The sequence below is a fragment of the Scyliorhinus torazame genome, chromosome 10 (assembly GCF_047496885.1).
Source record: "Scyliorhinus torazame isolate Kashiwa2021f chromosome 10, sScyTor2.1, whole genome shotgun sequence".
Lineage (NCBI taxonomy): Eukaryota > Metazoa > Chordata > Chondrichthyes > Carcharhiniformes > Scyliorhinidae > Scyliorhinus > Scyliorhinus torazame.
The window spans coordinates 90,354,403-90,371,138 of NC_092716.1; the positions used below are offsets into that span (position 1 = coordinate 90,354,403).

General features: G+C 46.2%; 1 protein-coding gene across 2 annotated transcripts in view; it reads right to left on the reverse strand.

The window, feature by feature from the left end:
• nlrc5 (NLR family, CARD domain containing 5) overlaps positions 1-16,736 on the reverse strand; it is a 318,509-nt gene that overhangs the window by 243,043 nt on the left and 58,730 nt on the right. For both annotated transcript variants that reach the window (XM_072518410.1, XM_072518409.1), the window contains exons 4-6: positions 8,432-8,494; positions 6,651-6,779; positions 1,138-2,887 (exon numbers count right to left, since the gene is read on the reverse strand). In XM_072518410.1, the coding sequence (XP_072374511.1) occupies positions 1,138-2,887; positions 6,651-6,779; positions 8,432-8,494 (1,942 nt within the window). The remainder of the gene's footprint in view (positions 1-1,137; positions 2,888-6,650; positions 6,780-8,431; positions 8,495-16,736) is intronic.

Sequence of the window (16,736 nt, forward strand, 5' to 3'; positions counted from 1 at the left end):
AGTAAAAGCAAAATGCTACTCCACTCCAGATTTAATGTTTGCTAATGGTACATGTAAATGCTGCGGTGAGTTCAGGCTTTGCATTCCACATTTTAAACAAATAAATTAGTTTTGAACATTGGTTTCAAGAGCTGCACAGAAACCCATGGATCTGGGGAAAGGTTTCTGTACACTGGTGTCACAAACCTGCAAAAGCATTCTTTAGAAATAACGTTAGCAGTAGCAGCACAACCTGGCCTGTAGATTTCCAACAGGTGGAAAGAATGAGGGGTTAAGTGAAGTGGCGAAAGCGCAGGCTGTTAGTTATTGTGGTCGGTCATGAAGTGTTTAAACTTTAAGAAAAGGGACTTTCCAGGCCAGGGGATTCAGAAATCAACCAACAATGAAATGTTTCACATGGCAAGCTGCACATCAGTGAAGCTTATCTCCCAGTGTTCCAATGGTCTTTAGTCCATGTTGTGGAGAGCAATAAGGAGGATCGCCAATTCCACTTAAACCTCTATCCAAGTTGGGTTGGGCATGACTCACTCAAATTGTGGGTCTATGGTCTGCAATATTTGCCATAGACAGGAGGGTCCAAACAGACCAGCAACCTAGGAAGCAGGCCACATCAGTCATTAGACGTGGGAGCAGAAGTAGGCCTTTCGGCCCATCCAATGTATCAATCAATGCTAACACTGGGCTGGACTGATGCCCACAGTGTATCCACCCAAACCACTGCCAGCATCAAACTCATGGCCAGCAGGAGAGAGTGAGAGGAGAGGCTTCATTGGCAACATTGATATCAAGGGTTTGGAATAGATTTTGTCATTCTTGGTGGGGAGTTCAGAGAGAGCCAAGATTGGAAAATCAGCAGTGACCTCCCCAAGCTCCCATTTCCAATAATTGAAATGAATGGCAAACACCAGAAACCAGCATGATCTCCATGTTTGACTCTCAAATCTGTGCTCCTCCCATCGAGTGAGGTCCCTCACTGAGAATGACAAGTTCATCTCAAATGTAAATCCTCCACAGCTGGCCAGGCACAAAGTCCACACCGCCTCCGAGATGCTGTGGATTGAAATGGGAAGCCAAGTTCCAGGAAACATAAGGCCCTGAAGCCTCATTGGAAACCCCTGCTAAAGAGCATTTACTTACACTAAAACCTCGATGTTCTTGCAGGTACCCAGAACGGTGACACATTCTAGCTCCATGACACAACCTCCGATATCCAGGCAGATGCAGTTGGCTCCGCTGTTTATAACGAAAGTCAAAACAGTCAAATCCACTGGAGTGAGCCTGAAGTTTCGAAGCTCAAATTTGGACTTTAAATGTGCCGCAACTTCCCGCGCAAGGTCATGATCTTGTGTCTCGTACACACAGTGGCATAACTCGATTATTTTTGGCCCGGTTAGATTTGTGGTGGCCAACTTCCGCAGGGTCTGCAAAATAGCCTTCTGCTTGTTTTGTACCCACACTTCATTCTTGCTGGACAAGATGCCAAGGAACTGCTTACATCCCTTTGAAGCTAACCCCGATAAGAATATGTGGACGGCGTCGGTGAACTCATTTTTCATATCATTCTTTGATGTCCATTTGGATTTGAGGTAAAACCTGCGTTTTAGCATTTGATCAGTAACTGTGCTGTCAATCATCTGATGAAGTGCTGCCAGGAACTCTTGGAAGGTCAAGTGAACAAAGGCATGTCCATTCTCCTGGTTCTGATCAATGGTCTTCACTTCAAAAGTGGTAAGAAACCCATATGAGGAAGCAAAATCAGTGACCTTTTCAGAGAGGAGGTCCCTTAAATAAAACACAGACTTACTCTCCTGGAGTCCCTTTCTTGCAAGGTTGCAAAGTCCCTGAATCTCTTCCCTGTGTTTGTTTAGCAGCCGGTTTTCAGTATTACCATTGGCCTCTTTGCTATTGGTACCTTTAGTTAAAAACACAGTGAGCATCTCAATATAGAACTGTGTCATTGTATGAGGTAGTTTGGGTTCTAAATGACTTCGGGATAACAAGTGCTCAAGACAAAGGAAAACTACCCAGCACATGGCAGGGATGTAGCACATATTTAATATCTTACTATTCTTCAGCAAGTGGCAGATTGCCTGACGATTGTGCTCACTGTCCTTGAAGAAACGACCGGCATATTCTTTGATTTTACACTGGTTGAACCCCGAGACTTCCCCTACCTGACCCACAACATCTAAAGGCAAGCAGAGGATGTCTTTCGGCCTGGAAGTTATTAGAATTGTACATCCCGGGAGCAGCTTCCCATTATACAGGCTGGAAAATAACTGCCCCACTGATAGTGGTGCGATGGGGTCATCGGAAACAACCAAGTTGCGGACAGCAGCCTTCCCTGCAAACTCGTCGAAGCCATCAAACAGGATCAAAACCTTCTTCGGATTCCCTATTATAAATCTAAATACGGAATGGGGCTTCCTTTCTGGCTGAAGAAAGAAGTCAAATAGCATACTCTTCAGATCTATGGTTTTTTTGATGAGATTCAGTTGGCGGAACTCAAACAAGAACACGTATTGGAACTGACTGACAGCCCCTCGCGTCCACTCATAGCAGATCTTGTGCATCAACTTGGTCTTTCCAGTCCCTGCTTTCCCCAGTAGGATGTGCACTCTGCAATGGGAGGCACGCTTTCTGCTGAGGAACTCCGCTAGATTTGCAACCGAGTCCTGATTCTCTTCCAGCCCCGGTGAACTGAGCACATCATCCCGGCTCGCATCTATCCGCTCCTTCAGTTTGGCCACATTACCATCCTTCATGGTCAGACTTCTGAACGTCTGGTCGAGGGTCACTTGTTTCATTTGATCTTCTTTTGCCATGTTGGCTTCATATTTCTGAGAGATGCTCTGTATCATTAATGATTTATAATCCTCTGCAAAATCTGTTGACACAAAACATAATATTCATCAGAGTGCAAAAAATGAAACAAAAAGTGGCCTAATATTCAAAAAATATCTGTAACATTAAGAATCTTGAATGTGTCCATTGTAGGGGAGTTCTCCCCAGTGCCCTGGCCAATATCTATCCCTCTACAAAAATCATTCAGCCCATCAGGGTTCACCAACCGTCTGAAAGAGCACCCTCCCTAGGCCCACTACCCAGCCCCATTTCCATACCTCAGTAATCCCAGCTAACCTTTTGGACACTAAGGGGTAATTTAGCATGGCCAACCCACCTAACGTGCACATCTTTGGATTGTGGGAGGATACCAGAGCACCTGGAAGAAACCCACACAGACACAGGGAGACGGTGCAAACTCCACACAGACCAAGGCAGGAATTGAACCAGGGTCCCTGGCGCTGTGATACAGCAGTGCTAACCACGGTGTCACCGTGACACCCTAATCATGATATTTTTATCTGTCGGAGTTTGCTGTGTGCAAATTGGCTACCGTTTTTCCTGCATTACTACAGTGATCAGGTCTCAAGAGTACCTCATTGGCTGTAAAGGACTTTGAATCATCCTAAATTCATGAAAGGTGCTATTTAAATCCAAGTCTATTGCATCATAGCTTACAAAGGTACAAAATTGGAATAAATCACTTCAACACATCACACTTCAGTGTCACACTTGTGCTCGATAAGTTGATGGTGACTGACATGTGGATGGATCTATTAAATTGTTATCAACCAACTGTGAGTCAGTCAAAAGAGCTTTGGTTGATTCAGTAAGTACGAACGAAGAATCAGTAAAAGAAGCAGATCACTGAGCAATCAAATTTTTTGATCGCAAGCTGCCAACCAGCCCTTGGCTTGAAGCAAAATATTTTAAAACACCCCAAAAATATTTCGACTGATTTCATTATCAATCTTGATCATTTTCCTCAGTTGAAAATGTATTAGAAGTAACATTAATAATGTAGTGGATGAGGGATTGGAGTTTCGGGTCATAGTGTAAGTTTGTGGAGCAGTACCTGAGTTGGGTGAGCAATGAATACTTGGGAGAGGTGAGGCGAGGTGGGGCAAGGCTTTGTTGGTCATTAGTTTTTAATGCATTGGCTGATCCAGAGTATCCATAACCCATTGGCCATCATGGAAAGCCCTTGTCCTCTTCAGCTTTGTTGGAGAATTCCAGTTCGGGCTCCCCCCCCCTGCTGCTGAGCCTAGGGAATACCACATTACACACCGGGACAGAGTTTCCTCTCAGCTTTCCACTCAGCATGCAAAGACATGCAGCTTGTAAACCCCACCAGGTCACTTTACTGCCCAATGCTGAAAAGTGTAGAAGCATGTGTGTTATAGTAAATGATCTTCCTGTCATATAATACTTTGTATGTCAAATGATGCAACTCTCCTGTCAGTATAAACTTACACCAACTCAGTCCATAACTGATACAAGATATCAGTTCGAAGTTGTAATTAAAGTATAAGCTTTGTGTCTACTGCACGTATATTAACATTTTGGATAATGCACTTCAAAGCTTACAAAGCCACAAAAGAAACCCAGTGGGAGAAATTTACATAGGAACAGGAGTAGGCCATTCAGCCCATCGAGCCTGCTCTGCCATTCAATACGATCATGGCAGATCAGCCACTTCAACACCTTTTACACCCACTATCCCCACAACCCTTTATGTTACTGCTAATCAGAAATGTATCAATCTCTGCGTTAAATATACTCAATAACTGAGCTTTCACAGCTCTTGGGGAATCGAAATCCAAAGATTCACAACCCTCTGGTAAAGACATTTCTCCTCATCTTGGCCCTAAGGGGCATCCCCTTATTTTGAAATTGAGCCCCCTGGTTCCAGACTCGCCAACCAAGGGAAACATCTTACCTGCATCAACCCTGTCTATATCTTAAAATATTTTGTAGGTTTCAATGAATCACCTCTCATTCTTCAGAACCCTTGACAGGAAACAGGCCCAGTTTGTCCACTCTCCCTCCGTCCCTAGAACAAATCTGATGAACCTTTGTTGCACTCCTTCTACGGCAATAACATATTTTCTGAGGTAAACTGCCCAGGCGCGATCTAACTAAGCTTCTATACAATTGAAGCAAGACCTGACTACTCCTGTAGTGTGTACATTTGTTTGAATAGCACTGCTGCTATGGCACTGTTATCAATGAAGAAAGCCCCATGGATGCCCAAGGTGCTGCCTATCCTGGTGAATTGATAGAAGTCTACATATCAGCTAATTAATTTCTTCCTCTCTTCTTCCTTTCTTTCTGCTCTTTTACTGACCTTTCCCCAGTGTCAGAACCAGGAATTCACAAGGATTTGGCAATTTTTACAACATCCCCTTAATTGCCCTCAGAATATGGCCTTTATTAGACCAATTCTCCCCAGCTAATACCTAAGCAATGAGCTTAAAGTGCCAGGTCAGATAGAACACGATGTATAAATATTGCAATGTGCCCCATACCCAACACCAGCCCGGAGTAATGTTAATACATGCTAATTGGCTAGTACTGCATCAAATGGCCAACTGCAGCACACAGCAAACATCATAAATTGCAACCAGAATTTACCCACTTCAGCCCGCACCCCTCAACACTCTAGTCAAGCAACACAAAGGAGCATGCAGAGCCTCAAAGCAGTCCAGCAATCAGTGCTACAGCAAATTAACCAGGCTCCTGGTGCAGGAACCCACTGTCCTCGCCCAGGATGGCGGCATAGTGTGATTTTATCAAATTTTATTTGATAAAATTTTACAGGAAAAAAATGCAGAACTTTGGACAGATGGAGACTCCATACTTTCTGACACCAGAAGGCTTCACCTTCATCCAACAGGTTCCATTGGAGGAGCGTGTACGAGGGCCAAAGGGACCCAAAACCATTTGCTCCATTTTTGTCAGCAGCAAACAAGGTAAGAGAAAATGGTGGGTTCCGCAGGTCGGCCGGCGTGGGTCGCGAAGGTCGGCCGGCATGGGTCGCGAAGGTCGGCCGGGTTGGGTCCCAAAGGTTGGCCGGTTGGTAAAAATGGGTCCCCGGAAAAAAAGTTTGAAGAACACTGCTCTGCACTGAAGTGTGCAGTCACCATGTTGGGTGCAGAGTGTTGAAAATGTAGGTGTTATGTATTCAAATTTTGTAGCCACAGAATTTAGCAGCACAGAAAAACGCCACTGTGCCTGCGTTAGCTCTTTGCAAGAGCAAACCAAATAGTCCAATCCCCTGCCCTTTCCCCATAACCCTGCATATTGTCTCCTTTTCCCGTGGACTTCCATTTCCCTTTGGAAAGTCACCATTGAACCTGCTTCCACAGTGAATAAGTTGGGCAAAAATAAAGCTCTTTGTCTCCCACTGGTGCTTTGCCTATTATCTCAAGTCTGGCTCATCTGATATTGGACCTGCAGAACGGGAGAGAGTTTGTCCTTATCTTCTCCATCAAAACCCCTATCATTTTCAACACCACTTTTAAATCTATCCTTCACCTTCCCTGCTCGACCCCAATTTCCTCACCTCTCACCAGCCCTTGACATGCCTTGTCCTTTGGTCCTCCAGTAAATCCCTTCTGCACCAACTGGGAGGACTTAACACCTTTCCTAAAGTGTGGTTACCCTCAATCGGACACAAAACACCAGCTGAGGCCAAACAGTGATTCCTAAAGGTTCAGCGTAACTTACTTACTTCTGTACTCTATGCCTCTATTGATAAAGAGAAAGAACAATTAATTACCTTAAAATAGAACATGAAGAATTACCTGAAATCGCTGGCAAATTCAAATACTCTTCTCCTGTTTGAGATGACGTGTTGTCCATTTCTTCAGGGTCTGGATTCCATATGGTGCTGGTGGAACTGTTTTTAACTGCTGCTGCCTTGTAATGATTACCTGAAATAGAATAGGAAGTTGGCTTTCAGGTCTATGTACAAACATCCATCAAAATATATGTAAATGTGGCTTGAGCATTACGCCTACAGACATTTACGAACACTCTGCAGCCATGTCATCTCCCCAGAGAGACGAGAAAATAAAATAAATGCGGGTTAATAAGGGGAGAATACTCTGAAAATTCCCCTCTGATTCACCGAGGTGATTGAAACTGATCCAGGGGATTGTTTATTGACAGAGAGGTCAGCAGGGACATTTACAGACTATGTTACCAATTTCACCACTTCATAACAATCTGCGACCAATCTGAGTCCAATTATTCAGCCAAATTATTCAGTGTGAGGTGATTCACTTTGGAAGGAATAACAGGAATGCAGAATATTTGGCTAATGGTAAAGTTCTTGGAAGTGTGGATGAGCAGAGGGATCTAGGTGTCCATGTACATAGATCCCTGAAAGTTGCCACCCAGGTTGATAGGGTTGTGAAGAAGGCCTATGGAGTGTTGGCCTTTATTGGTAGAGGGATTGCGTTCCGGAGTCATGAGGTCATGTTGCAGCTGTACAAAACTCTGGTACGGCCGCATTTGGAGTATTGCGTACAGTTCTGGTCACCGCATTATAGGAAGGACGTGGGAGCTTTGGAGCGGGTGCAGAGGAGATTTACCAGGATGTTGCCTGGTATGGAGGGAAAATCTTATGAGGAAAGGCTGATGGACTTGAGGTTGTTTTCGTTAGAGATAAGAAGGTTAAGAGGAGACCTAATAGAGGCATACAAAATGATCAGGGGGTTAGATAGGGTGGACAGTGAGAGCCTTCTCCCGCGGATGGAAATGGCTAGCACGAGGTGACATAGCTTTAAACTGAGGGGTAATAGATATAGGACAGAGGTCAGAGGTAGGTTCTTTACGCAAAGAGTGGTGAGGCCGTGGAATGCCCTACCTGCAACAGTAGTGAACTCGCCAACATTGAGGGCATTTAAAAGTTTATTGGATAAGCATATGGATGATAATGGCATAGTGTAGGTTAGATGGCTTTTGTTTCGGTGCAACATCGTGGGCCGAAGGTCCTGTACTGCGCTGTATCGTTCTATGTTCTATGTTCAAACACGTGCCAATTCCTTTCCTTGTTTCTGGGTCAAACTCCTGCCTTTTGTTGATGTGGGTGCACCATCACCAAAGGCCTGCAACAGGCCTTCAGGGTTGGCTAACAAAATGGAGCCTTGTTCCCAGGACAAATCAAGCCGCTGAGCTGTATAAAGCTACTGGTGGGCGACATGGGATCCTGGTCACAGCAAGTCTGCGGTGTCAGATGGGGGGGCCTGAAATTTCCAAGCCCTGGGTCGGAGGTGGGTGGGGGAGGAGGGCCAGGAAAATAGAGTGGGTGCCAGGAACAGAGAGTGGGTGCCTTGTCAGGACTGCTTCCGGGCGTAATCCCATCGACGGGAACATTTCCTGGGGTTCGACCACACATCACTGCTGGCAACCGTGAGCTCGGGAACCCTAATGTCATCCCGAAGCCCAGGTGGAAACAAAGTCCAATGCGGAGTGAACAAATAGGCCAAGGGCAAATACAAAGATCTACCCGCCCTTATTTGAGTTTGTGTTGCAGCTCACAAGCAGTACTATCTGCATTAATGTTCGTGCTTTTACTTACCCTTTCTCGATTGTTTTACTTCAGTGGTTGCAACTTGTCCTGCTTTTCGTTTTCTTCCAATATCTAAAGAAGTTGTCAAAATGTTGATGCCACATTATTGAATAGACTAAGTGGAAATTTTAGTTCATGGCAACAAGATTATTCAGACTATTGGCAATCGGCCAGGGCATTTCAAGAACTGTCATACATGTCATCTTAATGCTAAATTATAAATTATTTTATAACCAGTTGTTCCAAAACACCTATATAGACATAAAATAGGTGTAGAGAGATTGTATTAATTATATGCAAAATGGATTCCCGACAGCCTACGGTGGGAATGATGACCCGCCATTTTCCTGCCGTGTCGGTCGAGGCTGCAAGTTCCTGCTGTCATTCCCCACCATTGGGAACCCGATTTCTTTTCATCCCAATGTATTCTCAGACCCACCCGCCACAAACCTCCCTACTGCCATGGGGATACGAATATACTCCCTAACCCTGATAACCTTTCACCTCTTTGTTAATCAAGAATCTATCCAGCTCTGCCTTAAAAATATTCAAAGACTCTGCTTCCACTGCCTTTTGAGGAAGAGAGTCCCATAGAATCATGACCCTCTGGGAGAAAATTATTCTCTTCATCTCCGTCTAAAATGAGTGACCCCTTATTTTTAAACAGTGACTCCCAGTTCTAGATTCTCCGACAAGGGGAAAATCCTCTCCACATCTACACTGTGAAGACCCCTCAGGATCTCAATAATTTTGGTCAAGTCCCCTCTTACTCTTCTAAACACTAGTGGATACTAACCTAACCTCTCCAAATTTCCTCATAAGACAACCCACCCATTCCTGGTATTAGTCACATTAACCTTCTCTGAACTGCTTCTAATGCATCTTTCCTTAAATTAAGAGGCTTAGGGCGTGATCCTCCGGCCATGCTGTGCCGGAAAAGCAGCTCGCCGCAGCGCAGCGTGACCGTTGAAAGCCGGGAAACCCCACTTCCGGGATCTACCCGGCTCACAACGCCTCGCGAGATTCAACGCAACCTCGCGAGACGTTGCAAGGTGAATCCCGCCCACAATGGCAGATCTGCATATTAGAGGGAGTCAGTAAGCCTGACTCAAATGTGTAGATTCCCAAGAAACCTGACGCTTTGGGATTTAATCCATTCGCCGCGGGGACCTCGAGCACGCGCCATTTGGTACTGGTCCCCACACAAGGAACCAAACAGAACAGCACTCATGAAGGTCTCCAAGGGGATCGGAGGCCCCCAGCTGCACACCCTTTGAGCAGGGTGGTACTCTGGCACTGCTGATGCCACCTGGGTACACTGGCAATGCACACCTGGCACCATGGCATTGTCAAGGTGCCCAGGTGGCATTGCCATCGGGCAGGGGCACTGCCAAGTTGCCAGGTTGACACTGCCAAGGTTCAAAACTGGCATTTATTACGCATGTGATTGGCCCAGGGTGCCAGGGTACCCTCCCATATTGCGTTCGGACTGGGAGGGGGGAGGTTGGGGATTCTTTTTGGGGCCTCAGAAATCGGGACGCCATTTTAAAACAGGCAGTTCCGGCGAGCAGAGCTTCACATTGTAAATAACGGGGCTATGTGCGGCCTCGTGTTGAATATTCATGGGTTTCTTGGTACTGCAAGTGCCAGGAAACATGCGGCTAAACGCACTCGCTTGGGGACTTTGTTCCCTTTTGGGAAGATTGTGCCCTAATACTGTACACAATATTCCAGATGTGGTCTCACCAATGCCCTGTACAACTGAAGCAAAATTCAGCCAGAGAGAGCCAAAGCGACAGAGAGTGAGTGAGTAAGAGACAGAGTCACAGAGAGAGAGTTAGTTACATGATTATATTGTCCAAAGACTATGGGGGTGAGTCGCTGGCCACATTGCGCCCAGCGCAAATCCTACTATGTCAGGAGAATTGCGGGAGATCCCAAAGTTAGATCTCAAAGGGTCAGAAGGTAGTGGACTCAAGTACCACCCCATAGACTTGAGCACAAAGGTTCGGGTAAAACTGCACATCAGTGGAGATGGGAGTGCTGAACGGTCAGAAGTGTCATCTTCTGGATGAGAAGTTAACCCAAGGTCCCATCTGTCCTCTCAGGGAAATGCAACAGATCTTCTGTCATGACTTTGAAAAAGAGTGGGGCGGGGTGGGGGGGTTATTGTCAGCATCCTCACCAATGTTTATCCTTCAATTATTATCAGTGAAAAACATAATCCAGTTCTGTATCAGATGGCTGTCTGTGCATATTTGCTGTGAATTAACAGCCGTATTACCGATATGAATGATCAAAAGCCTTCTTTTCTCTTGCTTGAGCCTACCTAATGCAAATATCTCTGCATTGCCAGGGCCGTGGAAGGTGCATGAGATTGGATTGGGGAAAATTCACTGTTCATCTTGTTTGCCTTATTTTGATAAAAGGACCGCTTCCTCGGTCCCAGCCCCAGCACACAACTGATTTAAGTTGTCCCGTGACTAGAGGAAGAATAATAAAAAGATCTGTGTTGAAAAATAAATGGACCAGGGCTTTGCATCTTTGTTTTAAAGGCAGCTCCTTGGCATTCCCTCATTTTTGGCGCCATCACATAGTAAATGATCCATGGATTTATCTGGATTCATTTTGAGAGTTTATGTCACTACATAAACAGAAGTCAGGCTTGGGTTACATTATGAGAGAAAGATTCTATTCCAACTATTCCATCTTCATACTTGCATCTTTAAACTGAAGCCGTTCAGGGTCTTGGAACTAACAGATACACACAGTTACAGGATTGCTACAGTATAAACATAGCAAAGGCAATCCTAAGGAATACCTCAGTTAGGTATTTGGTAGGAAGGGGCGGAGGGTCGCGGGTGAGTGCATGAGGGGTGCAGAAAGAAGTTTTACCAAAATGACTATTCCAGCTAAAATCTTCACTGTCATTCCAGTTGGAATTCTAGGTTGGATGGGTTGAATGTTTGTTTTGCCCCATAATTTCACCCACTTTGGAACATCACTACAAAGGAATCGAAGTGGGAAATTTAGCGCCCTCAGCCTTTTCTACCTCTCTTTGCCTGATATCTTGTATTAGACACTATTCAGGCCTTATCTGGAATACTGCATCCAGTTCTGGGCGCCATACTTAAGGAAGGATATGAAGGCATTGGAGAGAGTAGAGGTGACTCACAAGAATGATTCCAGAAAGAAAGGATAGATTGGAGAGATTGGGACTGTTTTCCTTGGCGAAACAAAGGCTGAGAGGACACTTGATAATGATATTCAAGATCCTGAGGAGTGTGGACAGGGTAAATAGTGAGAAACTGTTCCCGCTCACAAGAGCATAAAGACGGGCGGCACGGTGGTGCAATGGTTAGTGCTGCTGCCTCACGGCGCTGAGGACCAGGGATCGATCACGGCCCCAGGTCACTGTCCATGTGGAGTTTGCACATTCTCCCCATGTCTGCGTGGGTCTTACCCCCACAACCCAAAGATGTGCAAGGTGGGTCGATTGGCCACACTAAATTGCCCCTTAATTGGAAAAAATAATGAATTGGGTACTTAAAATTTTTTTTAAAAGAGCGTAAAGAACTAGAGGGCACAGATTCAAAATAATGGGCTAAATGCATAGAAGTGATGTGAGGAAAATGTTTTCACCCAGAGGGTGGTTGGAGTCTGGAACAAACTTCCTGAGAGGGTAGTGGAGGCAGGATCGATTGAGGTATTCAAAAGGAAATTGGATTGGTACCTGAAAATAAAGAATGTACAATGTTATGAGGATAAGGCAGGGTAGTTGGACTAGGTAGAATGGTCTTTCAGGGAACCAGTGCAGACTCAATAGGCCAAATGGCCTCAGTCTGCACTGTAACTTTTAGTTAACTAAAATCTAAAATGAACAACTGACTTAGCATCAATTGCAGTTTGCAGATGACAGGCCCAAACTTCGACCATCCTTTGTGTGCAGGAGTATTTCCTCATTTCACTCCCTAAGTACCTGCCTCTAATTTGCAGACTTTCTCTAATCGGAAACTCTACAACCAGTGGAAATGAGAGTAAAACGTGGGCAAGTGTCAGGTTATTCACTATGGTAGTAAGAATAGAGAAACAGAATTTATTTTTAAATGGTGTGAAACTTCTAAATGTTGATGTTCTGGGAGTACTTGTACAAGGCACACAGGAACACAGAACATCAGAATCGTATTGTTACGTGTGCTAACTTCCAGTCTACCATTGTAGAAACTGTGGAATTTTGGAAAATCAATTCATCCATTATCACTTTTAAGAACCTAGGATAAAGGCCATGAGGTCCTGGGAAGTTTAAGTCTCATAAGTTTCTCTAATTATTTTTCTCTGCTTGATATGGCTCATTTTCAGTTCCTTACTCTTATTAGCCCCTTAAGGCCATAAGACCATAAGACATAGGAGCAGAATTAGGCCACTCGGCCCATTAAGTCTGCTCCGCCATTCAATCATGGCTGATATCTTTCTCATACCCATTCTCCTGCCTTCTCCCCATAACCCCTGATCCCCTTATTAATAAAGAACCTATCTACCTCTGTCTTAAAGACACTCAGTGATTTTGCCTCCACAGCCTTCTGTGGCAAAAAGTTCCACAGATTCACCACCCTCTGGCTGAAGAAATTCCTCCTCATCTCTCTTTTAAAGGATCATCCCTTTAGTCTGAGATTGTGTCCTCTGCTTCTAGTTTTTCCTACAAGTGGAAACATTCTCTCCACGTTCACTCTATCCAGGCCTCGCAGTATCCTGTAAGTTTCAATAGCATCCCCCGTCATCTTTCTAAACTCCAATGAAGACAGACCCAGAGTCGTCAACCGTTTCTCACACGACAAGTTCTTCATTCCAATGATCATTCTTGTGAACCTCCTCTGGACCCTATCCAAGGCCAGCACATCCTTCTTTAGATATGGGGCCCAAAACTGCTCACAATACGCCAAATGGAGTCTGGAGCAGAGCCTTTTATAGCCTCAGAAGTACATCCCTGGTCTTGTATTCTAGCCCTCTCGACATGAATGCTAACATTGCATTTGCCTTCCTAACTGCCCACTGAACCTGCGCATTAACCTTAAGAGACTCGTGAACAAGGACTCCCGAGTCCCTTTGTGCTTCTGATTTCCTAAGCATCTTCCCATTTAGAAAATAGTCTATGCCTCCATTTCTCCTTCCGAAGTGCATAACCTCACACTTTTCCACATTGTATTCCATCTGCCACATCTTTGCCCACTCTCCTAGCCTGTCCAAGTCCTTCTGCAGCCCACCTGCCCCTCTACAGATCTTTGTATCATCTGCAAACTTAGCAACAGTGCTTTCATTTCCTTCTTCCAGATCATTAATATATATTGTGAAAAATTGTGGCAGCACCGACCCCTGTGGCACACCACTAGTCACCGGTTGCCATCCTGAAAAAGATCCCTTTATCCCCACGCTCTGCCTTCTGCCAGTCAGCCAATCCTCTATCCATGCTAGGACTTTACCCTTAACACCATGGGCTCTTAACTTATTTTTTAAAATATATTTTTTATTCTCCTTTTTCTCAGTTTCTCCCAAATTTGCACCCATCAACATTAAACAATAAGCAGTAACGAATATAGGTCGGGATTTTCCAAAATGGAGGCAGAGTGTCCACGCCGTCGTGTACGCCGTCGCGATTCACGACAGTGCGAAACGGTCGCGGACACTACCGATTCTGGCCCCCTTTGCTGGAACGGTTCACGCCGCTCCAACTTCCCTTCCCGGCGCCAACTGTGCGCCACGCCAACCCGCGCATGCGCAGTGGCGCCGCCAACCCGCGCATGCGCGGGGGACTTCCTCAACGCGCCTGCCCCGAGGCAACATGGCGCGGGGGTTCAGGGTCCGGCCTCGTACCAAAATAGGGCCGGGGCTGGAGAGGCGGTCTGTCGATCGGTGGGCCCCGGTCTCAGGGCAGACCACATCGGAGGCCACCCCCCCCCGGGGAAGGAGCCCCCCTGCCTCCCCCCCCCACCCCCCTCCACAGGCTGCCCCCCCAACCCTGCGCACAGAGTTTGTGGACGGCGCCGGCGGGACTCTGCCGTTTCCGCGCAGCCGCTCGGCCCATCAAGGCCAGAGAGTCAGCGGCCCAGCTGCGGACAGCGGCCCGCGACCGGCCCCGCGCCAAACGCGGCGGCGCAAATGGCACCGATTCTCCCCTTCTCGGAGAATCGCGTGCGGGCGTCAGGGCGGCATGGCACGGTTGCGGTGATTCTGCGGCCCGGGACGGGGCTCGGAGAATCCCGCCCAAAATGTCAATCCCCATATCAACAACAGCAATCCCATCCTCCCACCAACCCCCAAACAAGCCCGCATGTTAACATAAACAAATAACAAAAGGGAATCACCTATAGTCACCATTAACACATACAGCCGCCCTCCCCCAACACTCCCAACCCCCCCCCCCCCCCCCCCCCCAAAAACAAATGTTCGATGTTATCCAGTTCTTGAAAGTGCATAAGGAATAACGGCCATGAATTGTAGAACCCCTCCATCCTTCCCCTCAGTTCAAACTTAACCTTCTCAAGAGTCAAGAATTCCGGCAGGTTCCCCCGCCACGCCAGGGCGGAGAGATTGCTCTTCATCCCAACAGGATCCGCCTTCGGACGATCAACGAGGCGAACGCTACAACATCTGCCTCCCGACCCGCTTCCAACTCTGGCTGGTCCGACACCCTGAATATGGTCTCCCGAGGACCCGGGTCCAGTTTCACATGCACCACTTTAGAGATTATCCTAAAAACTTCCTTCCAGTAATCTTCCAGTTTTGGACAGGACCAAAACATATGAACGTGATTTGCGGCCCCACACCTGCAATGTTCACACACATCTTCCATCCCCTCAAAGAGCCGGCTCATCCTCGCCCTTGTGAGGTGTGCTCTATACACCACCTTCAGCTATATCAGCCCCAACCTTGCGAACGATGCGGAGGTGTTCACTCTCTGGAGCACCTCACACCAGAACCCCTCCTCCATATCCACTCCCAACTCTTCCTCCCACTTTGCTTTCATCAGCTCTTAACTTATTAACAGTCTCCTATGCGGCACCTTGTCAAAGGCCTTCTGGAAATCTAAATAAATCACGTCCACTGGTTCTCCTTTGTCTAACTTCCTTGTTATTTCCTCGAAGAACCGTAACAGATTTGTCAGACATGACCTTCACTTGACGAAGCCATGCTGACTCAGTCCTATTTTACCATGCACTTCCAAGTACTTCACGATCGCATCTTTAATAATGGACTCTAAGGGTGGCATGAGGCACAGTGGATAGCACTGGGATTGCGGCACTGAGGACCCGGGTTTGAATCTCGGCCCTGGGTCTCTGTCCGTGTGGAGTTTGCACATTCTCCCCATGTCTGCATGGGTTTCACCCCCACAACCCAAAGATGTGCAGGTTAGATGGATTGGCCACGCTAAATTGCCCCGTTATTGTAAAAAAAAATTAGGTATTCTAAATTTTTTAAAAAAATAATGGACTCTAGGGGCAGCACGGTAGCGCAGTGGTTAGCCCTGCAGCCTTACAGCGCCGAGGTCCCAGGTTCGATCCCGCTCTGGGTCACTGTTCGTGTGGAGTTTGCACATTCTCCTCGTGTTTGCGTGGGTTTCGCCCCCACAACCCAAAGATGTGCAGGCTAAGTGGATTGACCACGCTAAAATTGCCCCTTAATTGGAAAAAATGAATTGGATACACTAAAAAAAAATTTTTTTTTAAATGGACTCTAAAATCTTACCAATGACTGATGTCAGGCTAACCGGCCGATAATTTCCCGTGTTCTGCCTCCCTCCCTTCTTAAACAGCGGTGTTACATTAGTCACTTTCCAGTCCTCTGGGACCCTTCCTGCCTCCAGTGATTCCTGAAAGATCACCACCAATGCCTCCACAATCTTCTCAGCTATCTCTTTTAGGATCCTGGGGTGTAGTCCATCCAGTCCAGGTGATTTATCTACCAGACCTTTCAGTTTCCCCAGAACCTTCTCCTTAGTGATGGCCACTGCACTCACCTCTGCCTCCTGATTCTCCTGGAGCTCTGGTGTCTTCAACCATCAATAATGATGTAAAGTAAATATTCAGTTCCTCTACTATTTCTTTGTTTCCTATTATTACTTCTCCAGCCACATTTTCCAGTGGTCCAATGTCTATTTTTGGCTCTCTCTTACCTTATATGTATTGACAAAACTCTTCCTATCTTTCTTTATATTACTAGATAGCTTGCACTCATATTTCTTCTTCTTCCCCCTTATTGCTTTTTAGTTGTCCTCTGCTCGCTTTTAAAGCCTTCCCAATCCTCAGGCTTCCCACTAATC